This window comes from Polypterus senegalus, chromosome 18, assembly GCF_016835505.1.
Source record: "Polypterus senegalus isolate Bchr_013 chromosome 18, ASM1683550v1, whole genome shotgun sequence".
NCBI classification, from domain to species: Eukaryota; Metazoa; Chordata; class Cladistia; order Polypteriformes; family Polypteridae; genus Polypterus; species Polypterus senegalus.
This window is the reverse complement of record NC_053171.1, coordinates 33137979-33162757: the sequence shown is the minus strand read 5'-3', so window position 1 is coordinate 33162757 and position 24779 is coordinate 33137979. Positions and strand designations below refer to the sequence as shown.

The window sequence follows — 24779 nt, the reverse complement described above, 5'->3', positions numbered from 1 at the left end:
TGTTTTGGTTCGTCCGGCGTTTAGCTTCGGCGGTCCCACAATTTGAGGATATTGCGTCTCCAGTTATTGGGGGACTACTATAGAGAGCAAGTTTGGGAGAGTCTTTCGCGACGTCCCCTGTTGGGAGACGAGTCCAAATGAGTTATCCTGGCTCTGTAGAACGTCAGGGACTCCGGGCCCCGCATTGCCCCAGTACCTGCGCTGGGGCCTCGCCAGGGACCCTGATGGTAGAGTCGGTGGACGATGCAGAAGGACTGTACGTGGCTGTAGAGCGCTGCCCTTTGTGTAACACCGCCCGCCGGAGGCTCACCTGTGCCCGCTGTATCCAGGCAGGCGACTTCGTCTACTTTGACGGGAGGGACCCAGAGAGGTGAGCTGTGCACAAAGTGGGCTGCCCGAGAGGCGTTGGTGACAATATTGTTACTAAATTTAGGACGCGAGTATCTGGTTGCGAATGCAGCGTCCGTGTCACATAAAATTTTTGCTTATCCGATTTCACGTTTACTTCAATACTATTAGATAAGGTTGTCGTTGAGCAAAGGTCTCCCATGGTAAATATTTACCTTGTTGTATTTTAATCTCCCGTTCATCTTTCTGTTTCCTTGTGATGCATGCGCGTGAGCGGTGGGTTGCTTAATGTCTTTAGTGTGACAGAACCTGTCGCTGGAATCAAATTGTATTTCCCCATCCGCTGTGACACATTTTGTCTAGAAATGCTTTAGAGAAAAATAATTTGAGATTGCACTGCTTATTCCCAGGCGTGGGGAAGACTTGATAAATTTTGAATTTGGATAAAAATACAGCAGTAGTCGAGACAGGAAGCTTGTGTCATTTTGTGGTTTCCAATTACCTTAACTCTGTTAGTCAAATCTTAAATGTTTATTAGTATGGGATTTGATAAATAGCCGCTACTACTGCACGTTTACCTAAGTTTGTTTCAGGAAAACGTACTTCATTCTGAACTGATTGGTGTGCATTGATGTCTTCAGTCATCTCTGACCAGCAAAAAAGCATTGGCATTGTTCTTTTCAGGAGACCTTGGCAGGCTGCACACAGATTTAATTAATTAATGGTGGACACACTGCTGCATGTGTCTGCTGTTCAATTCCTTTATTATTAAAACATATTTTTGATTTAAATCTCACAAGTTTCAGTTGTTCCTTGCTGTTTTTATGTAACCAGGTGGTTCAAGTTTGATTTGTTAAACGCTTTCCTTGACTCCTAGCTCATCTGTTATGTGTAGTTCAGTCTGCACCTTTACTGTTTCCAGATGAAGTATTCGTATTTATAATTTTTCACTAATTATGCAGTCAACTATTTTAAATTCTTACATGTTTACTCATTATTAATATACTAATTATTAAAAAAAAACCAAAAATAATTCTTTCCCTCACTGTAAATGGCTTTTATTAACTTTTTTCCAGGTATGACGATAAAACAGAGCGGCTTAAACTTCAGAAGAAGAACATGGAAGACTTGCAGCAGAGGTAGTGATGCATTTAAAAAGATGTCTGTTGTTTGTAACCTTAAACTTTAAGAAGCCGACATTGTGTGGATTACAGGGCATTGCCCCATGAATTAGCTTAATTTGTCTTTTTATTTCAAATTTTAAAGGGCAACTTTTTATCAGATAAGCTGTTAGTGTAACAAGAAGACATCTCTTTTTAACTATTTTCAAAAAACAGAACATTACAGTGGCATGCTTCTGAATCAAACAACATAATGGATGCAACAATTTAGTTCAAAATCAATGCAGAGAAACCAAAAATAAAATAGAAATATAAAGAAGGAAGAAAGCAAAACAATATTCAGGCCCCATCTAAGAGAGAATGGAAAAGAAAAATGATGCAACTTTTTAAATGTAGTAGAATGAAACACCTTTTACTTTATACAAAGAAACTGCATAATACAAGGAAGGCGCTTTTTCTTATATAGTTTTCTTTCTCTGCACAATTTGTTGTATAAAGAATTTTAAGTCGCTCTGGAAGGAGCCTGACTTAGACTGGTGGCACACTACACAAGACAGCACGTCAGACTCTACAGCTTTGTTGCCAGGTCTCATCACCTTTAGGATCTCTGGTTACTGGACTAGGAATCACAGGGGAGGACTGATTCAATTTGATTTGTCACTTACAAATTATACGTACAGTCCTATGTACAGTGAAATGCTGCTTTGCTCATCTCCTATGCTCACATTGTATTAGCACAGTTTCATGTTTCCAGAGTTTTATCAGGTCACCATTTTGATAGCTGTTTTGAATTGCTGCGCTGATAGCACTAATGATACCTAGGAAACATCCACGATATGTTGAGTTCAGCTGCAATCTTAGCCTGTCTTTTTATTTTTTTTCCCCCCTATTTGGACATGTTGAACTGTCGACCCACTTTTTCTAGTTGCATAGTCCTAAATGCCCCTTTTCCTCCTTTTTGTTTCAGCTGCATTGTATGTACTATATCTCTGGCTGTGTGCTCATTGATTGTCTGCTCTCACACCCACAAGAGCTTACCCCTACAACCTAAGACAAAATCACATCTGTCTGATTTTTGTCATGGCAGACTGCAGACCATTATGTCTTATTCGTGGGTATGTCTTACAACATTTCAACTTCAACTTTATTGTCTTATGTACTCCTTACAATGAAGATCTTTTTCTGTGAGTCCTCCAGCAATAAACAAGAATACACAACAATCAACAAAAACTTGGATGCAAAAGAAATTTTAAAAACAAGCAGAAGTAAAAGTGCACATGCTGATAAACAATTGAATGTAACCTCTGCAGGTGTATGGTCTCAAGATGGCCTTCCATCCTCCAGCCACAAACTAGCCTGCATTGCTGAGGGGAGAGGCAGTGGATGGGTTTTCTTAGCAAGCCTGATGGTGTAAGGGAGAAAACTGTCTTTTAAGCTTGATGTTCGAGCTGCTGTGCTCTTCTAGCATCTCCTTGATGGTAGCAGTATGAACAGTTCATGTTGTGGGTGGGTTGTGTCCTTAAAGTTCTGGGCACTCCTGAGAACTGTGGTGTTAACAGATATCCTCTAATGCAGGGAGTGCTGTTCCAATGATGCTTTGTACCGATTTTACAAACTGCTGTAGAGCGTTGCGATCCCATGCTGCACTGTTCCCAAACCAGACTGTAATGAAGTACGTGAGGATACTCTCAATTGTGCATCTTTAGACGTGCTGGGGATAGTGCTTGGCATGCCAAACTTCCTCAGCCTTCTCAGAAAATACAAACGCTGACGAGCTTATTCTGCCAGGTCTGTGACGTGGTAGGTCCAAGTGAGATCCTCAGAGATGTTAATACCAAGAAATTTAAATGTGGCCACTCTCTGCACCTCAGTCTCTCCAGCATACGTGACTGGAAATCACCAACAACCTCCAACTTGCTAACATTCTGTAAATGAAGGATACAAAAGGTGTAGTTTAACGCTGCCTTAGAGAGCTGGTTTGCTCAGTTACCGCCATATATGTGAACTAACCCTTGTTTTCCTGTCTCTTTCTAGAGTTATCAAAGCTATGGATGGGAAATTGAGAACTGACCATTTGGTAAGGACACTAAGTGCTCTGCAGCCATACCTGTCTCAAATGTTGTGTGTATGTTTGTTAAGCAACTGTGTGTTTGTCGTAAGACTTTTTTGGATTGTATAAGTGCCAATACAGATCCTAGAGCTTTTTTCACAGTAAACTGTTAGTTAGTTCCAATGCTATGATCAGAAGCTTACCACAGAATCCTTAGCGGTTCACATGGTGTATACTGCATCACAGCTCTGCTTAGCTTATTGAGTTGTGACCAGGGTTTTGACTCGGGAATTCAGGATGCCAGAGGTAGCTAGTGACCTTTAGTCAAAAGTGATTTCATGTTACACTTTAAAGCCAGGCAGGCTGCTGCATTCTAAACTCTGCACTGGGAGTCTGCCAGCAGGGAGTGTATTTGACAAACAAGTGATGACTGGTGCATTTGGCTAGGAGCAGTGGTGAGACTGCTGGCAGGTCTTTCTGATGATTTACTGGAGGAACCGTCAGGAAACCAGGCTCACTTTGGAGCTGTTCCAGGTGAAGGTGAGGTGGTGGTTGTTATCAGTGATAGTATCCATATCTGGGGATAGAATTTGAAACAACATTTTCTGGTAGCCTAATGGATTGATAGATTAAAAACATAACTTGTCCTAGAAAAAATGTATACTGTTCTTTCCCAGAAATGTGTCAAACAGATATGAAGATGAAGAAAATGTATAGTTTGCATCGTGCAAGCAGACCTTAGAATTACGAAAGGATTTTTTTCAGTAAATTTGTGTGCCAGTTTCATGAATTGGTTTAACATCTTTAAATGCTAAAATGGCTTTGTAATGCATGTTCCCATGTGGCTTTAATTTTAAAGTTTTGTGCACCTTCCTGTTATCCTCAGTTGCTTTCACTTGGTAGAACTCTAATTGGAGATATCCCTAATTACACTTTTGCTATTCACATTTTAAGTTTTAGATATGTCTGTTTGCATTAAATGCATATCTAAAAGCCTTACTTTGAGTAGTCAAATGTAATTGGATATTTCTAATTTGAAAACACTGTAAAAGTAACTTGCTAGTCGGATATGAATTGCAGATATCTCATAAGAGTTTTGAGTGGTGAAAATATAATTTTAAACATATAAAAATAAAAAATTGAGACTGTAAACCACACACACAGGAAGGAAGCAAGCAAGCTACAGCATCCACATTTTTTAAACTAATATTATAACCATTCACAATGATTCAAAGCTGAAATAAAAGTATTTGAAGGATAGAGAGTTCATGTTGATTGAATATATGCTTTTGAATTACAGCTAATCGCAGTCCTCTCTTCCCACAATTGTGTGCAGTAGGAGAGTGGTTTCATCACAATTGCAGCTGTCCAGAGCGAGCCTTTTCAAGTTTAACGTCTGTTTCATTTTATTTCTTTGCCACTATACAACAGTTTTCCATAGCATAGTAATGGTGGAGACTGTCTACTGTTGTAGACATACCTTCTGGTGTTTCTGATGTATGACAAAAAAAGAGATCCCCACAACCGTCTAACACTCACCCACTCCAATGATCTACAATATGTGTATATGTGTTTACAATATGTGTGTACTTTAAAGACATAGATCAATACTTGGAAACATTCTGGGCTTGAAAATAAACCTAAAGCTTTTTTCAGGTGTACGCTGATGCTCCATAGACCCCTTTTTAAACTGAAAGAGCAGGCATAATTTTGTTTTGTTTTCTTTTAATGTAATTGGCTGTGAAAGAAGGATGCGTGCTAGGTTAGCATTCAGCAATTTTTGTTTCTTAAAGTAGCTTTCCATTCTAAGGTAACACAAATTAAGAGTAAAAGAATTTATAATAGTTACAAAAACAACACTGTATCGAGGTAGCGTAATGATTTAGTGGTTAGCCCTGCCACTTCACAGCCCACAATACCATGTTCAGATCATGACCTGGGTACTGCCTGTTTGGACTTGCAAGTTTTGGGTGGGGACCCCGCCAATCACTCCTCACCCATCACTGAATGTTCCCCTCACATCCCACTGATCTGACTTGGTGTAAGGGAGGGAGAGAGGGGGGAGTCTGTGATTGTGCCTTGTAATAGACTGGTGGTCCACCCAGGAATGCCTCTTGCCTTGCCTTGCTTCTGGTGCTGCCAATATTGGAGCTCACTATACAACAATATAGCTATGGAAGATGAACGGTAAGATACAATACTGCCGGCATGTTATATATTTTAAGTGTGATTTTTTACTTAATAAAATTTGCAAAAACTGCTGAAAACCTTATTCTAGGGTTGAATTTCAATTAACTAATATTTGCTGACAACTTGTGTACCAATCTAACCATTTGGTCACTTGCTTTTCAGAAGTGGAAAATAATGTCTTGTAAAATGAGAATACAACAACTAAAGGAAGCAATCTGCAGTGGAAGTGAAGAAGTAAAACACGGTAAGAGAACCAGAGTACATTAATAAAAATGAATAAAGAATTAATAGAAACGTATGGAAAGAACCTCGTTATTAGGAGGATAGATAATCTGTCAGTATTTATACTTTGTGTTCATAAATTTTAACACCTTATTATCTTCTCTTGTCACAAAGGAAGCCAATTGTAAATTAGATCCCACAACTCCACAGCCTTTGGTTCTCTGTGTCTTATCTAAATTCCTTGATGCCAGATGGTCCTGTATCTTCCAATTCAATGTGCGCAATACTTGTGGACTCTTATCTGGTCACCTGATGTGATGAGTCTGGATCTGGGATTACCAACTTGGTAACATCATCCCTCCTTATATTTAATCTTTGGTTATTAGAATCTGTTAATATTAGCATGGAAGCTGGCCATCCATTTTGTTTTTGTGGATTTATTTTCCTTCTTTCTATTCATCCAGACATAGCCTTGGGCTGTCTGTGTCTCATTCTGGTTCAGAGACCGGGGCATGCTACTGCAGGCAGACATGGATATAAGGCTTAGCTTTTCTATCCAGTGTTTAGAGTCTCTTTCATTTAGTCTTTTATCCTTAAATCCAATTTCTAAAGTCCAGCGTAGATGTTGATAGATACCACGTGTATGCTTTTCATTTATTGTGTCGATGGATACTGGGGAGCACTCAATTTGCCCTCCGGGCGCGATAATGTTCTTGCATCACACCCATTGCTGCTACAGGTGAATATTTTTATTTTGCAAGTTTGAAACTCGCAGCGTATCATACTCAATTGTAAGAGCCTCTTCTGTCATTGCCTTTTTTTGACATTTTTTGTAATATTGTGTTCATTTTTTTTTCTTTTTTCCTTGAATGTATATTAGGTAAGACGGCCAAGGCCTTGCTTGGTTTCAAAAGGCCAGGTACAAAGTACATGTCATAGTGTTTTTAATTTGTGGTTGTGTTTGGTTGGTCTCTGTATTCATCTATACATACATTTATACATATTTTCTGCGATGGATACACAGAAAATATCCAAGTCAGAGTATCCTTTTGGAGTCAAGTTAAATTGGTCATTAGGAAACCGTATGGGAGCACGTGTTGATGGTACAGCTGTACATCTGCATTGGGCTGGCAGTCCACACAAACTGAATGATCAAGCAAGAAGAAGACTACTGAGAGAAGCCACCAAGAGACCTCTGAGAACTTTGAAGGAGTTACAAACTATAGTGGATAAGACTACAGAGAACAATTTTTGCCCATGTGTTTCACCAGTGGCAGCTGTATGGGATAGTGACATCACACATGACATCTTGGCTAGAGTTTGCTAGGGGGCTCTGAAGTCGGCTGGTTGAAGGTTCTTGTGGTCTGCAGAGGACAAATTGAGCATTTTGGCCATCAACAAAATGGCATATTGGAACACTGCACATTATCAAAATGCAACATCCCTACTGTAGTGGGCACTGGAAGGCTTATGAGGGCAGAACGTAAAATTAATACAGGGAAATCTTGGAGGAAAACCTGTTGCAATCAGCAAGAAGACAGGGCCTTAGGGGAAGATTTGTTTTCAAGCAAGACACCAACCGCAAACATAAAGACAAAACTACATAGGAATGGCTTAAAAATGGCAATGTTAATTTCCAGGAATGGCTGGAATTGAAATTGAAAAATTTGAGACCTGCACACACAGACTCAAGAATGTTACAGCTGCCAAAACTGTTTTTCCTACATGCATTCAGTTATTTTGTGTTTCATATTTGTAATTAATTTAGACCACTTTGCCAAGATCTGCTTTCAATTTGATATTAAAGACCCTTTCTGTCCAAAAAAACAAAAAACAAACAATAATTAAATGCACTGTGAATCAAAGGGGGGTGAATACTTTTTAGAGGTATAGTAAACTACATTGGTCTACTACTTTTAGTCAAGTAAAACTTTGTATATAATAGATAACAGTCGCTAGTAACTAATGCATAACTACAACATCACTAACCGCATAAGGATACTAGAATATGTACAGAGTAATCTCACATATGTAAATTACCAACACAAGAATGATAAAAGTAGCTTTTTGCGAGCCTTCAAGTCAATGATTCCTTGCTTAGACAAAGAGAAACACTAGAAAATCAACTAAAGCCATCTTGTAATAACTAATAAGTTGCATTTATAAAATAAGAGCACTGGTATCACTAGTGCATACTTGCTACAGTTTAAGAAGTACTTCTAATTTACTGAAACTAAGTACAGTAATCCCTCCTCGATCACAGGGGTTGCGTTCCAGACCCCCCTGCGATAGGTGAAAATCCGCGAAGTAGAAACCATATGTTTGTATGGTTATTTTTAGATATTTTAAGCCCTTATAAACTCTCCCACACTGCTAACATTATTAGAGCCCTCTAGACATGAAATAACACCCTTTAGTCAAACGTTTAAACTGTGCTCCATGACAAGACAGAGATGACAGTTCTTTCTCACAATTAAAAGAATGCAAATAGATCTTCTCTTCAAAGGAGCTCCGTCAGGAGCAGAGAATGTCAGAGAGAGCGAGAGAAAAGCAAAGAATCAAAAAATCAAATCGTGCTTTTGGGCTTTTAAGTATGCCGAAGCACCACAATAAAGCGGCATTTTTTAGAGGAGCGTCCGTATCCTCTAGGCAAACAGCTCCTCTGCTCACACCCCCTCCGTCAGGCAGAGAGAGTGAGAGAGACAGAGAAAAGCAAACAATCAAGCACCATGTGTGAAGCATACCGTATATCATTGAGGAGTTTTAGTTAATACGTAGTACATGATTGGGTAGCTTCTAAGCCATCCGCCAATAGCGTCCCTTGTATGAAATCAACTGGGCAAACTGAGGAAGCGTGTAGCATAAATTAAAAGACCCACTGTCTGCAGAAATCCGCGAACCAGCAAAAAATCAGTAATATATATTTAGATATGCTTACATTTAAAATCCGTGATGGAGTGAAGCCGCGAAAGTTGAAGCGCGATATAGCGAGGGATCACTGTAGACTTTTTATCTTTTATAGTAGATTGTACAATTGTGTATTACAAATTAATGTGTTCTTTTCAAAAAGTAAGGTGGTATTGTCTGTGTCACTCCTTCAGTGCTCTCTCTTTTGAAAATCCTTGGGTGCTGCTGGTTTGACTTTGTGTGTAACGTGCGGTTGTGTGCGAAGTCCCAAACACCGCACATTTCCTGCATTTTGAGGGTGCGTCAGTTACAGCACTTGTCATTGTTGAGGACCCAAGCAGCTGGACAAGGCCAAGGGGGATGCCCACGTAACAGCTGGCTGCAGCAGATAGATGGTCATTTTCTGGAGTGGCACTGGACTGCCTGTCTGCCTGGGGGGATTGCCAACCGGCATCCTGAGTTGTTTCGTTGTGTGGTGGGTGTGGCAGTGCACTGTACCGGTGGGTGCTCCCCAACTTGACATTCTTTGTTACATTCCTGTTTTTGTTTTTTCTTTCCAGATAAAGATCTTGTATTAAAATGTCAGGATGAGACTGGACGCCTATACCGGCGGGCCCAAAGGCATCAGGAGAAGAAGGAAAAAATTGAGCGACACGACCGTCGTTTAGGTGACCTGTTAGAAAAGAAGGGCAAGGAACTGCAGGCAAGGCTTGACCAGCTGGCCGCACTTCGCCGAGAGCACATTTCAGAACTGACGTCCTGCATTTTTCCTATGCAAGAAGAGAAGCAGGGAAACAGGTTAGCCTCATTATTACCTTTTGCAGAATCTTTGTCTTGCCACAAATCTTTGGTTTTTTGAGTTTGTGTAGCCATCATTTACACTGAACAATAATCTGAAGTAAAGCTGTGCTTTGAATAATCAGTATCTTGTACAGTAAGCATCCTTCTACAGGCATTAAATAGAAGAATCAGCTGTCTGCTCTTGTTTGATTAATATTTTGTATCAAAACATTGTGTGTGTGTGTATATCACAAGTGGAAAGCCTAAAGATTTTTAAAAACTGCAAGTACTAATAATCTTGGAGAGGTTTGGACCGAACTAACAGGAGAGAAAAATGATAAAAATAATTGAACTAATGGAATTTTGAACTTAAGAATTTATCACAGGTTTAGTAAAGTTTGCAATGTGTTTGTGCAAAATAGAAGTGGGTATCTAAAGAATGAGCTGGCTGCTGCTGAGCCCGTGGCCTACAGGCATAGATTACCTAATAGTACACCCCTGCATACTAAGAGAGAAGTCATGTCCATTGATGGTTAAAGTCCACCTGAAAAATCCTATCCCTGTGTACTCGTTACATTAAATATAAACAGGGTTTTAGGACTGTAAGTAAATGTTCTCCCTTTTTTTCTTTTTTTTTTTTTCCCCCTTGTTTAAAAAAAGCCTTGCAATTAGCCAGCTGCAGACAAGCACTCTCAGGCTTGAGGCCCTGACACAATCTGTGTTTTCTATAAAAGTACCCATAGTCTGAGTTAACAGTTTGACACCTTTGAAAATGAGTGTCTTGAAGGTAAATGTAAGTGGAGTGGGGCTTTAAAGTTAAAACCTTGTTTATTATTGGGTATTAAATCATATTTGGTTAATGTTTATATATAATGTGACATACAAGATCAGCATGCATAGCAGTTGTTTGCATATATATTACACTTCTGAAGCACAGATAGATCGGGTGACTTGTAGTAATAAACATGGTAACATCGGGGTTTTCAAATTACTGTAGACAGCCTTTAGCAGCCTTTTTCTTCTATTACATACAAGTTATAAAATTTGTTAAAAGGCAGAGTACTTGCCAGGCTTCCATATTCTTTAATATTGTAGGTAGAAACTGTATTGTCATACAGTAATGAAATGGGCGATTTGTATTTCTACACTCCACTACTCTCTTAAAAAGGAAGAAAAAAAAAAAAAAACTAGGATGACAAAATTTCAGAGAAATACTAAAAACCAGTCCGTGAACAGATACAGTGATCAAAATGTACAATGCATTATGTCATTAAACTAATTCAGTGCATGCAGCTGACTCGGGCTGTGTAAACCATACCCAGACCAGGACCCCAGCTGTGAGTGACGCTGTTTTGGTCAGTCATACAGGCAGGCAGAGTGTGGGACAGTCTGAAATTGTACCCGAGGAGACGAAAGAAAAACAAACAACTTTTCCTGCCTATCGGACAGTATTGGAACAGCCATCACTCCTAATCCACTTGTCTCCCTACACAGTAATATTATACTACCCAGCGACACACCGATACAACTTTTCAGCAAAAGTTTGATGTGGTCCGACCTCTCTTAATGCTTAGGCACTATAGTATTTTGGATTGAAAACTGCATATTCATCGCTTTCCAGATGGACTGCAGATGGTGTCAGAGCTGAATTTAATTAAATATTGTGTTACTAGCCGAAATAGGCAGCATTGCCTGGGAGGAAAATATGTGGTTTTTGTAATTTTTTGACAAAAATCTAATTAAAAAAATAAAAACCACAACTTTTTAAAAATAAAATTAACAAACAATGAAGACTCCCTGATGTGCTTGTCTTGTGGTCTTGCATGTGTGTTATCATCCAGTTGACGCTCAGAACTGGCCCACTCTATTTAATGTCAAAAGCAACAGGCGCGGTGCTGCTCACACATAAAGAATGCTGCCAGTCGCCTCCATTTCGCCCTCTGGTGGTCGTTCCGAGTGTCAACTGGATGATAACATGCGTACAAGACAGCAAGATCACCCCCCCCCCACTCAGATGGGGGTGGGTTAGGGTTGATTTCACCCTTCAGTATTTTTAGTTGACCAATGAGAATCACGTTTACCAAGTGTCATGAAAATCAGCCGTTTGGAAGTGTTGCTGGAACACACACACATACATACACACATTGACTATGACTATATATATATATATATAATTTTTTTATTATTATTTATTAAAATATATATATATTATTATATATGTATATGTGTGTGTTCTAGTTAAATAAGCGCGAAAACAATCGGTCTGCATGTGTAAGCTCTATAGCTGCCTTTTGGTGGTGGTGATTATGATGATGATGATCATGCATACTGAAAAACTAAGCAGGTTTAATGATGCTGCTGTATGCCATATTAAAGTTAACCTTTGTTAAATTGTAAAATATTCAAAAGTAGCTAGAACATACTGTGTCCATTAATGCTGCTTATTGACTAACTGCTCTCCTTATTCTATTCAGATAAGGGAGGTGATTTGTCCTTTAAAGTGTAAACATTTGGCACAATAATGGGTTTTTTTTGGGCTTGGCCACTTTGGTGTGGAATTGCCAGGTTTGACAAATTGAACAGACCTGGGGACCTTTAAACATAATTACGTCACGATAATGTCAGAGCACTCACTACCTGGGGAGAAAAGCAGCTTATTCAGCAAGGCCTGCTTTATAATGAGTTTCATGCTGGAGTACCAGCATGTAAGGCACACTCTTGGAAAAAATGGAAAAACCCAGTAACTGCCTTTTTTTTTTTTTTCTTTTCAAAATTGAGTTTCTTTAGTATTTGGAGTTACTAGGTCTTTCCTGATGTTATGAGGTAGCAGTGATGGCCAAATATGTCTTCATTCCGGTCGTAGCACGATGGAAAAAGCTATTATGTACACAATATTTTACATGCTGCAGAACAAATACCTAGCAACTGCACTGACCAATGAGGAAAGACCGCCTACCAATGAAAACATCGGGTTATGACCATGTGATTTAAATGGTGGGTGTTGCTGATTCATGGAAAAAAAAAAAACTATTGTGTACATGAAGCTCAGGAAAAATTAAATCTACAGATCATTAATTATAGGGTGACATTATTTTCTCAATTTGCCAAAAACTTGAATGCTGTGACATGTGAGGTTTTTCCATAGTTGGCGAGAGCCGTTTAGTCAACCAGTTTGTTGAACTGGATTCCTGGAGTGAAGAGTCCATCATACTCAGTTGACCTACAGACATGTTGAGTAGCTCACTTCACTAGTGTTCCTGCAGAAGTATGTTGGTGTGGTGGATACTAATATGAACCCTAAATCCACTGGTACTAAGGCATTTAAGTGTATGAATGCAAACAATACTTTTCCTTACTGCCACTGCATTTTTGAGCCCCGTCATTTACAATTAAGAGTTTCCGACACTCACCTGAGGACTTGTGAATATTTCTGTCACCACTTGGGAGCCAATTCTGTGAATAATAGCTACATGGTAGGTGAGACCCATGGTTGATGAAGAAGTCTGGCTTTGTACCCAGTGCTGTGCATGGAGACAAGTCAGTCTTTATCTAGCTGCCATTTTTCGACCTCCCTTATGATAAGACCTTCTTTTCCTTGCAGAAAAGTTGCATTGCTTGTTTTAAGAGCTCGATCCCATTGCCTAGTGAATGTCTGGTTCTGCCCCACTCACTAACCTTGCACCCTACCATCCAAGCTGTTGCCTTGCTAGTGGGGAGCCCATATTATGATCATGTGTGGGCAAAAAGGAGATTTGAAATGTAGATGGATGACCGCTTGCAAGATACTGTATCTGTGCACTGATTCAAGGCAGGCCAAGTTTTATCAGTTTAAGATGGTGGAACATAAAGCATCTCTGAAGGTTCTCAATTTTGTGTTGTGGGTAAGAAGAAACAGTTTAGGATTTGCAGAAGAATGATGGGGGTTTTCCTGAGCAGTCTGTAGTCCGCAATGAAAGTTGATGTGGAGATTATGTTACGACCATAGGCATGTATAGGTAGACACTGCATTCACTGTGTTGCCCAGTCGACACGATACGTCAGCGTGTCCGCCATATTGCGAGTGGCAAAAGTGCCATTTAAACTCATACGGTAGACGTGGAAACCGGGTTTTCTGATGAAAAAACAATAACATTTAAAACGGTACTGTTTACATACAACAGATTTTGGCGAATCGTTTAAATGCAATTATTTATATCCATTTATACACTAATAATGGCAATTATTTAATAATAATAATTCCTCCCATATAAGTAACATTTCTCGGACTGCCGCCTTCAATCTCTGAAACATTTCTAGACTTCGTCCTGATCTTAAGCAACACAGTACTGAAGTATTCGTTAATGCCTTAGTCACCTCACGTATAAATTATTGTAATGCTATTCTACCTGGCATCCCAAAAAACGCATCCATCACTTACAATTTCTTTAAAATTCTGCTGCCAGGATAATAACCTGCTGTTCTAAATCCACTGAACATATTACACCGATTCTCTCTCAACTTCATTGGCTCCCTGTTAACTACAGAATACAATACAAAATACCGCTCTGAACATTTAAAGCTCCCCCCTACTTCACTGATCTCCTACAGACTGACACTCCCTCTCGGTCACTCAGATCCTGTCATTTGAGAGTATTCAGCCCGGCAATATGGTGCAGCCTTAGTTTGTGGAAGACGGACACAATTAAAGACATGAGCATAAAATGATTGTTGTCAGTTTCAAACTGTGTTTCCTCAATGTGCTCCTTGAGAAGAAACGCATCATCTGAACCAATCTCAGCCCGAACAAACTGATCAATCAGATACACTGACAGCGTGACCTAATGTCGAGTGTCGAATAACGCGCTTAGCTACTTTGACCACCTTGACTGGACCCTCAGAAGGAATCATCAAACCTCCTTTGTTTTTTAATGTGAGTGAGTGGTAGCTTTGATCATATGATGCTGGTACAGCATCTGTTACCAAACTAGCATGGCACACATCACAGGACAGCTTTCTCCAAATCCCGTCTAAGGGCTACCTCCCACTGCTTCCTGAGGTGGATTTCTTTGGGAAACCTTCAGAGTTCGAGAAATGTTAACAGCTAACAGCAATCTACATAGTTAGTTACTAAATACGTTTAGCCAAAACGTTGTTTGGAGGCTCACTTGAGCACATAAATGCATAGCTTTGCTAGCTTAGCCTGGCATAGCTAAGGTTAAGATTATAAAACAGGATTTTCTAATGGCCAAATACAACTAAAACAATTGTTCAGCCTTACCTATGAAATGTAATCCCCCGAGATCTGGTTTGGTGCGTACAGCAGTTTGTACAATCCCAAGCGGCACATGCGTGAGGCATCTTTATCCACTACTTCACTCCACAGCAGTGCCACTCGCAATATGGCGGCGACGTTGACGTGCGATGCTGCTGGTCATGCAGCGTCTAGTAATTCTATGTCTATGGTAACGACATTCATAATATGCACAACAGCCATTGTAGCTCTTAGAGCAGTCAAAGATTGGATATACTGAAATGTAATGGTGTTCAAGGTTTAGATGTTAAAAGAATCTTTAATCCCATTTCAGATCTGCATTATTTTTTTTTTTTTTTGTATGCTTAGAGACCCTACTGACCTAGTGGCCGAGTGTGATTTGGCTTTGACCTCAAGCACAGTCAGTGAACTTGCTGAGGCTCGTCGCACAACCTATCTGTCAGGCCGCTGGATCTGGGATGATCAAAATGGAGAGACCAGCATTAGCATCACTGGGCCATGGATATGCCTGCCTAGCAATGGGGACTACTCTGCATATTACAACTGGGTTGAGGAGAAGAGGACCAGTGAAGGACCAGGTACGCGGTGGCTGTGATAGTTTCTTCTGGATACTCAGTTCTTTGTAACTGTCGCAGTGTTTTTTGTTGGTGGTTGAATGGTAAGACTTTTATTATAATGGCAGGTGTTTTTCAACCAAAAATGTCCTAACTGCAAAAAATGCTTGTGCTCATGTGGGCCTGAGTAGAAAATTCAAAGCAACATACAATAAGAATTAGTAAAGGTGATACATAAGAAAAAAACAGCCCGGAAAAAGACTACACAAGCTTAAAGGAAGAAAAAAAAGACCGCTTCACGTCTCCTTCTCCAGTGACAGCTTCTTAGCTTGGTATAAGGCATACAGCAATGGTGGGAATTGCCGCGTAATGTAATATTAATTCAAATCTTGGGCCATGATATTGTAACCATTTTGTGTTTTGATATACATTTAGTTTTTGTCATTCAATATGGCATTATTTTGCAATTTGTCCCTTTTTCTGTTTGACTTAAGTTAATGTTCTTCCTACAGGCAAACGTATCAATATATTAAACCTAACCAGAGAAATCCATGACTCCCATCAATCCCACTTTTATTTGTTGGGGAAATTGAGTGAAAGTACTGTACCTTGTCACTTCCCATGAAACACTGGGAGTATTCAGCTACAGCCTGTAACACACAAAAGCCGACCTTTACTCTGGGCGAGTCCTTCTGTTTCTGCTAGGGCTGTCAACCAAATTTGGTTTATACTCAAACAATATGATATTCTATCTTGACAATTTTTGGGGTTTACATACATTTATTTATCTTATTCTGAGAATGTCTGGACTACTGCTGTTTTCTCAATACCTCTTTAAACTTTCATACAGAAACCTGTTCCGTTTTCAGATCCTGATTAAAAGTCTGTGGCAGTTACCATTGGAATGGGGTAAATACTGTGATACTTCACATCCACATTGTGTGTGTGTGTGTGTTTTAAATTATAAAAGACTTTATTGAGAAAGCCACCGTCGGCTGTCCTCGGGCCACTTCAAACAAAAGCAAATGAAGTCGCTGGAGAGCCTGCCTATGACTTGCAGCGTCCGCTTAGCCTTCTTTTTAAACTCTTTGGGGGCTGAATATTTTTTCCAAAATAAAATAGTTAACTAAAAAGCACACAAAGGAATGGTTTCACACTTGACACAAAACATCCGTGTGCTGTGGCTGCTGTTGATGCCCGTTCTCCATCTCTGGCGGCAGTGGCTGCGCGGAGTGGCTTGATAGCCAGCAGGAATGCAGTGGTGGCAGTCACAGTGCGACACAAACTGGTTTGGACCTCTTGTCATCGTAAGTGGTGGCCCTCCCAGACAAACACTGCTGTAGGCGCATCAGGTACATGAACATGTTCAGCACCACAAGCCGCTGGGGACCAATCAGCAGATGCTGATCTCTCACTTGCTGTTTCGATCACTTGTATCAAAATTGGAGCTTGACAGGTCCGTCTGATTCAGCAATAATACGCAAAACGTTGCTCAAGGGGTATTTTACTTTGTGCATTCGCTTTGGTCTCCCACCATTTTAGAGGTTGATTGCTCTTCACTTCTCATGCACGTGCTGGGAATCGAGGTTAAATCAATGAAGCTAACTTTCCTTTTAGCAAAGAGAGTCGAACTAAAACATAACGGTGAGTTTTGTCACAGTTTACAGCTGATTACCGTCCTCTACTCCTGAATTTCAACAAAAGTCAACATCTGCCCTGAAAGAGTTCATGACATCAATTTCTGTACTCTAAATCGAATTTAAGAAATGCACCTTGTTGCGTTCCTGGCAGCTGGAGAACTTAATCTGAAACATGCAATTTCCCCAAGCACTGTCATGTTAAAAAGTTCTTTGTTTTCTGTAAAGTAGTGAAAATCAAACGGTCCACTTGAATGACGTAAATACAGCGCAGTAGTTGCAGGAATTGGTGCAGTAGTGCCAACGTTTAGTAAGCTTTGCTCTTGTTTCATTCCAACAAACATGTTGCCAGTGCTGCACAGTTCTAACATCCATCTATACAAGAAGATTCTTGTCTTAATTGTATGATGTATTTCTACAAACAACACATTGCAACAGTCCACATATTCATAGCCCCAGGCCACCACATGTTTTGACTCGCACTTCCAGTTTGTATTTGCCTCCGTGGTGGTGAGATGGAGGATTCAAAATATAGGATCAGATGTCTTTTATATAGGATTGGATTGTATGGTGGAAGGCCTTCATCCACGTGAATGGTGAAATGTTTGTAAAAATGTGTGATGCAATTGTATATCCATCCGAACTACAGGGTCAGGGGGGTCGGCTGGAGCCAATCCCAGCCAACACAGGGTGCCAGCCCACCGCAGGGCACACAGGCACACACCAGGGACAATTTAGAATTGCCAATGCACCTAACCTGCATGTCTGTGGACTGTGGGCGGGAAACCCACGCAGACAAGGGGAGAACATGCAAACTCCATGCAGGGAGGACCCGGGAAGCGAACCCTGGTCTCCTAACTGCGAGGCAGCAGCTCTACCACTGCGCCACCGTGCCACTTCACAATTGTATATCTGAATGCAAATAAGGACTTGTTTTAAAACTTGATTAGTTACGATTTGTTTTCAAAAATTGGGGAGTTTAGATTAATCTGCATTGTAAGCAGAAAGATCTAGTATTCCATTTTCAAGATCTAATTCTTTATTTCTTACATTGTTGCTGGAAGGTGCATTTAACTGAGGTTAATTTCTAGTAGGAATAACTACTGGCCGAAAGGAAAAAACCTTTAATTATAAATGTATCTTTTTGTGCTTGACTCTTTATCAGAACTCGGACAATTTACAAAGAACACGTTATTTAGACAAGTGTTTTAGGTTTGCCCTCTGTGTTAATTACATGTTGACTATATTGTATAATGCAGTGCATTAATGTTTGTTTTTATTTCTTGTGTAAATGACTTGGTGACATTCCCATCATCCATGATGGTGCTATACCTGCAGCTGTGTTTAAATTGAGGGGTTTCATTTCCTGAAGTACCTCCGACTTTTCAAATTGTGCTGCCAAGTGTCTGCAATGAAAGACAATATTCTGTTGTGTGTAGGGAATCCATTCCCGGGAATCCTGGGCGCCCGGGGATGACACTGTGCATGGGCATCTCACATGTGAACGGTTTGAGAACAACCAACATTTATTATTAATAAAACTACTGCAATATGTTGACACCAATAAAAGACTAACCTTATCTACAAGCAGTTCATGCGGTCATATGAGTACATGAATCTAGTTCAGGGGTGCCCACACTTTTTTGGCTTGCGAGCTACTTTTAAAATGACCAGGTCAAAATGATCAACCTACATTAAAAATACTCAATGTTATTTATTTTTATATATATATATATATATATATATATATATATATATATATATATATATATATATCTGCCATGATGCCCTCTTCAGTTGCGAGAGGCAGATTGTAGAATGTTGCAAAGTTTACTGTCAAATAATGCAAATAGTATGCAACACGTGTTTCACCCTAATTCTTGGCTCATCAGGCGTACAAACTCACTGCACGTCGGCGTCAGAGGCGAAGCCACGGCGTGTGGTTTGTTTATTTGACAGCATGTAGATTAGTGTAATTACATTCATGGCATTCGTAGACTGATACACTTGTTCTAGACAACGCCTGTACTTGTGTTGCTCTGAAACACCGCCATTTCAGCTTTTACTGATGCATCCAGTTTCTTGTCATCATTCTGTGATGGCAAGTTTTTTGGCACAGATAATGCGGAAACAACAGACTGACGCATTGCAATTTCAAGTTGCTGTTCAAAGCTGTTGTCTGACAGATGTCAATGAAGTCTGCCCTGTCCCGGCATTCGTGAGCTGCAGAGTGCAGACTCTTCCCAGTCCACTGTACTCGGTCTTAGTCGGAGCTGGGAGATTGACGACTACTGCTGGTTCACTGAATCAATCTGCAACACACTGCACTGTGGGCCAAAAAACCATGCCACTTAATTATTTTCAACTATAACTCTGTTATTTCTTGATCGATTTTTACACGCTATATATGCAAGCTTGGCCGTTCCCAGTTTCCCGGGAATGAAAAATGTCCGGGAATGGATTCCCTAGTTGTGTGTCTGAGGAGCAGGAGGTTTTGAGCTCGTGTTTGCTCAAAGAATCTCTTACCAGGAGGGAAGTAGTAAAATGATGATGTCTTTCCAGATATGGATCACATTAACCCTGCTCACACCATCAGTGCTGCTCTCTGCTACGCAACTCAGCTGGTCAATATCTTATCACACATACTGGACGTCAACCTTCCGAAGAAACTCTGCAACAGGCAAGTATCCAAAACTGGATGAAGTTGAGCCTACCTGAGATTTTTGTTCTTTGGTGGGCTTTTTCAATACAGCATTATGAAATTTAACTTCCATTTGTATTTTGATTAGTTGAAGTGTACAGTTACTGTTGATCTGATAAATTGTTACTCAAGTCCACAGGCTGAATGTATCTTACAAAGCACCCTGAATTTGTGACTTGTCTTTTTTCAGTAGCGAGTTCATTAGTAGGTCAGACTGTCATATGAAATTAGGGCTACGTCATTGCGTAGCAGAATACAAGCCTCATGGATGTGGCGCCGTTTACATGTTTAAGGCTTATTTTATTTTATTTATTTTTTTTTTTTTTTAGCCAAATGGGGGGTATGAGCTGGGCTTGGTTATTACACGTCATTACAAGTTTCACTGTGTAATATCAAACCCCTTTATCAATTAAAGTATACCTGTGAATTTGCTGGAAACATTTAACAAGATCCTTTGATTCAGGAGACCTGTTTCCGAAGTAAAATTATATCCGGGATACTGGGCATCATTTGTAGAACTGTTTTGTGTTTAACTGGCTTTGATTTGTGATACTGGAACCGTTTCTAATTCTCTTCCTTTCCTCCATCATTCATTTTATCTGGCCCAACTTTTATTGAGCATGGCCTTAAGATCACTTAATGGATACTACGTGGTAAAAAATTATTTTCTCAGAAAGGCAATTTTTATTCTTTACTCCTTTTCAGTGAATTCTGCTGTGAAAATCTAAGTCGATGCAAGTTTACGCGTGCAGTCAACAAACTGAACACCAACATCCTTCACCTGTGCTTCTCCCAGGTATTTTTGTGAATTACTGCAAAAATACACTTTTAGAATTGTGTCATTATGGACGAAGGAGCCTAAATTGTGTTTGACTTGAATGGTGTTGACCATCTCACTTGTTTGGATCCTGATTCACTTCCTTATTTTCTAGCCTCAATTTTTATATTTTTCTATGAGGGGCTTCTTCTGCTGTGGACTGTAAAGCATAACATTCAGATAGTAATTATGACCAAATTCTTATATAATAATAAGAGAACCAAATTTGCAGCACAATCTGTACTGAAGTAAACCTCATTTAAATTGTAATATGTTAACATTCTGATTTATGTAATCTGTGAGGTCCGTGCACAGTACAGTACAGTATTAAGACTGTAGAGCTCTGCCAAGTACTGAATCTCTGCTGCTTTACTAACTCCGCTTAATCAACACATATAAGCTGATAACACCTCCACAAGTCAAAACTGGAACGTGTTTAAGTACAAATTGAGAAAGTAGAATGGCTGCTGGTTTGTGGAGGTGGCAAGTCAAATCACATGTTTCTGAAATTTATTGCATTCATACACTCCTTCTAGGCTCAATATTTTTTATGTAATAGTTATGCTTACCTGTTGAAGATGGAATACATTTACAAATGTTATTTCTTGCCAAGTACACCCTAAATATTATTTCTGTCCTAGCATGTCTTAAAGTCTGCTTCTTGACCTCCGTCATTTCGAAGTGCCTTGCTCGACTCCTGCCTGCTTTTAGACTACCAACAATGGTAGACAGGCCCCCATTACCCGCTGTGTAAACGTCAAATGTAACTTTGTGAATACTTGCAGTCTTTGAAGGCAACTTGGGTTGTACCTCGTATTTAGTGACCCAACATCCGGTAGTCATGTGCTTTGTTGTCACAGAAATGCAGGATTTTAACCTTTTTCAGGAATTGAACTTTGTACCCCTAAAGTATTGTGTCGTGATCTCTACATCTGATCCACTAAAGCCAAACTAACTAATCAGATTGCTCGGCAGGAAGAAACAAATGTGCGCACACACGTGTTATGTATGAATGTACGGATGGTTTTTATATTGTACATTTTTTGCACTATTTAGATGGATGAAGTATCCCAGACTTTTAAAAGCTAGTTTTGGCGAATGTCACTGTGATTTATTTCAGAATAACTGGTTTGTTACCAGTTAGTACAGAACTGTATTTTGTCAGAATTGGAGTCACTGTTTACTGTTGATTTGGTTAACATGTAGATTTTAATATTAGGTGGTTATTTTATTAAGTCATTTGTTGTTTCTGTTCTTTTGACTTATTTTTATACCTTTTACAACTTAGTCTGGTACTACTGCTGTTAAAGTAGCCACTCTTGTCTGGATGAGATGCAGGGATGGCTTAGCTTGATAGACAAAATGGCCTCGTCATCTGTCAATTTTCTTGTGTTCTTGTAGTTAGTTACCTAAAACATTACATGAGTAATAACAGTCCACTCTCGTGTCCACAACATGCTTGTTCTAATTTTGCACTAGCCTATGCTCATCATTGGATATTTTAGGGATTCAAGCACTGTTGATGCCTTTTTAAACAAGGCTTTGTGTGTGTGTGTTTTAAATTGAATAAAAAAATAAGTAAAGTAAACCTTGAGAAACCAGTTCAATTGAAAAAGCAGGGCAGAATGTTTGAAGAATTAACGAGTAGTCTACAGCTTCAGCACTTGTAAAGATTCTAACCTTTTAACAAAAGTCAGACTTTCTTTTATTCCAGTTTCAAGGTGGAGGCATGGCCATGAGAAATAAGCCACAGTATTACAAGCACCAATGTCGATTTATTTTTTCCCCGTCTTCACTTTAACCAGTTTGGGTGCTCCATGAATGTGTTGCAAGTTGACTTGCACAGGGAAGATCTGCACTTCACTAAAGATGGATGCATGGAAAATTAACATTTACAAATAAGAGTTCTTATTAAATAAAGTTAGTGCAGTCATAATAAGGTTTGGAGCTAGAAAGTGCAATTTATGAGAAAGATTTGTTAGTCCCAGTGGACGTGTCCCTACACATTAGTGTCCAGAAGTAATTTAAGAAGAAAAAAAAAACCAAACCTCCTTTACTTTGGCAGAGTACAAACTGTAAAACTGAGCTGTGTTACCAGCTGGGGACACACAACTGGCTCAAAAACACAAGGACCCGAACCTTCATGTCTTAAGTCAAGATTCAGTGGTGAAATGTTAAAAGTGATGAAAATTTGTATAGGAATGGCAATGCATATGCCAGCGGTTTAATAAACAAAAGCTTGGCACACAAATGAAAACTAACAGTTACATTTTACACCATTTTATGAAACCTTTTGTGCAGATGTGTAGCCATGTAGATCAAAGAGCAACCTGATGTCCATGAGCAGAATTCAAACCTAACTGAACAACAGCTCATCTCAGGACAATTGTAACTGCAGCACAATTTGGGGACACCATGTCTTTTGAATATCTGGTGGGGTCTCGGTCTGTTACATTGCAGTGCTTATTAACCTTTTAACTTACTTTACAGTAATGGTTTATTTAGTGACTACAAATGTTTTTTTTGTTTTTTTTAACTTGACAGCATGTAGCACCAGAGCTTTTACATCCTCAGCACACGTTGCGAAACATCACGTTTCTAATCAGCTCAGACAACAAGGAGCTAGGACGGTAAGTCAACGACCAAAAGATGCATTGGAGGGAATGGCTAGTGCGCTTTTAGTATAAAACTAATTTGACTTACTACATTAAATACTTTTTTCTTTGCATACAACAAATGTGGTTAGAGGGATAAAAAGAAAAATATTGGTACACTTTTTAAATAAAAACTGGCAACTGTGGAAGATATCCAGTGCAAACAAGTTATTTTTATTTTAAAAGGTTTAAAAAGGAAAGTTGCTATGCAGAGTTCAGGAGCAAAGATGCTGGGCAGAGTAGGTGATAGATGTGTATCAGAAAGTAGAAAGACAAAGCTGAAGAAGATTACAACAATACTGCATTAATAAAAGTACAGTGGGCACATAATAGGCAACCAGGCTAGTTGTGTTTTTTTTGTTCTTGATACTTTTAATATTGAAAGTGTTGACACATTCCATTACGTAACACACACTCTTTTTCTTACCCTACTGTAGGACTGGCCCATATGAAATTAGTGCAGACTTGGAAGATTCAATGGAGTTTGTAGAAACAAGTGGAGCTGGTCAGACTGATGAAAGTGGGGAGGATCCAGTGACAGATGAGGAAACTGACCTGGGAACAGACTGGGAGACAGTGCCAAGTCCTCGATTCTGTGACATCCCCTCACAAGCAATGGATATGTCACAAAGTGCTGCCATGCAGACATCACAACCAGTTGCTAGTACTGTCACAGGTGGCATGATCTCTTCGGCTGCTGCTTCTGTCACATCATGGTTCAGAGCTTACACAGGGCAGCGTTGAAAAAAAAAAATCGTCATGCTCCGAATCCTCAGTGAACTGGACAGTCTTATATTACCAGTGTTCTGGCACCAATCCCAGTATTGTTTGTCTGATCAAACAATTAATTGACACCATTTACTGCACTAGAACATGTGCCATTACTTGGCTATAGATTTAGAACAGCCTAAGGGGGGAAAAGAAAACTTATCACTGAACTCTAATGGATCCTTTTATAGTAGACTTTTGTAACCAGAAGAGCCAAAGTGTGTATTTTCTAAATACATATGTATATAAACACTATCTAGATTCCTAGGCATCTGGGCCTAATACAAAATGTTAAGTTACGCATGCAAATGCCTTGAGTGGCACTGCATTGCACTGTATGTGTGTACATGTTTAAAAGAAAAAAAAAAACCTTGGTGTGCAAACTTGCATGTTGCCTCTCCATCTGTAAGAGTTCCAAGCTGTGAAGGACTACCCTCTGTTAAAGATGTCAGCCTGTCTAGAACAGCTGTGGTTTTTTTTTTGTTCTTTACTTTGCCTTATACAGTTTCTTGTATTAGGAATTTGTTAGTTTTCACATACCCCTTGGGGTCAGAGCACAAGGTCAGCCATCGTACAGCACCACTCTGTGGCCCAGCAGAGTAGGATCTCTTTTTGGCAGTGATGGGGATTCAAACTGGCAACCTTCTGGATACCAGCACCGATCCTTAGCCTCAGAGCCACCACTAGCAGTATAGTGTTAAGGGAAGCAGAACTGCTGATTCAGAAAAGAAGTACAACACAACATTTATTTTTGCTTCTACAATTTCTATTCTTTCCTT

General features: G+C 39.6%; 1 protein-coding gene across 1 annotated transcript; it reads left to right on the top strand.

Moving 5' to 3' along the window:
* The first annotated feature begins 11 nt into the window (after positions 1–11).
* atg14 (autophagy related 14) lies at positions 12–24383 on the top strand. Its single transcript, XM_039741392.1, has 10 exons — positions 12–370; positions 1425–1487; positions 3504–3546; positions 5872–5953; positions 9399–9636; positions 15218–15447; positions 19623–19740; positions 20467–20557; positions 23123–23208; positions 23670–24383. The coding sequence occupies exons 1-10, from the start codon at positions 138–140 to the stop codon at positions 23974–23976; spliced, it is 1491 nt and encodes a 496-aa protein (XP_039597326.1). The 5' UTR covers positions 12–137; the 3' UTR covers positions 23977–24383.
* Positions 24384–24779: the final 396 nt, after the last annotated feature.

What these genes read in the sequence shown, in the direction of transcription:
- atg14 (XM_039741392.1), top strand. Translation starts at nt 138, where the DNA reads ATGAGTTATCCTGGCTCTGTAGAACGTCAGGGACTCCGGGCCCCGCAT. An exon ending in AATTGAGAACTGACCATTTG is followed by an intron (nt 3,547 to 5,871) that starts GTAAGGACACTA and finishes CTTGCTTTTCAG; the next exon opens with AAGTGGAAAATAATGTCTTG. An exon ending in GAGGACCAGTGAAGGACCAG is followed by an intron (nt 15,448 to 19,622) that starts GTACGCGGTGGC and finishes ATGTCTTTCCAG; the next exon opens with ATATGGATCACATTAACCCT.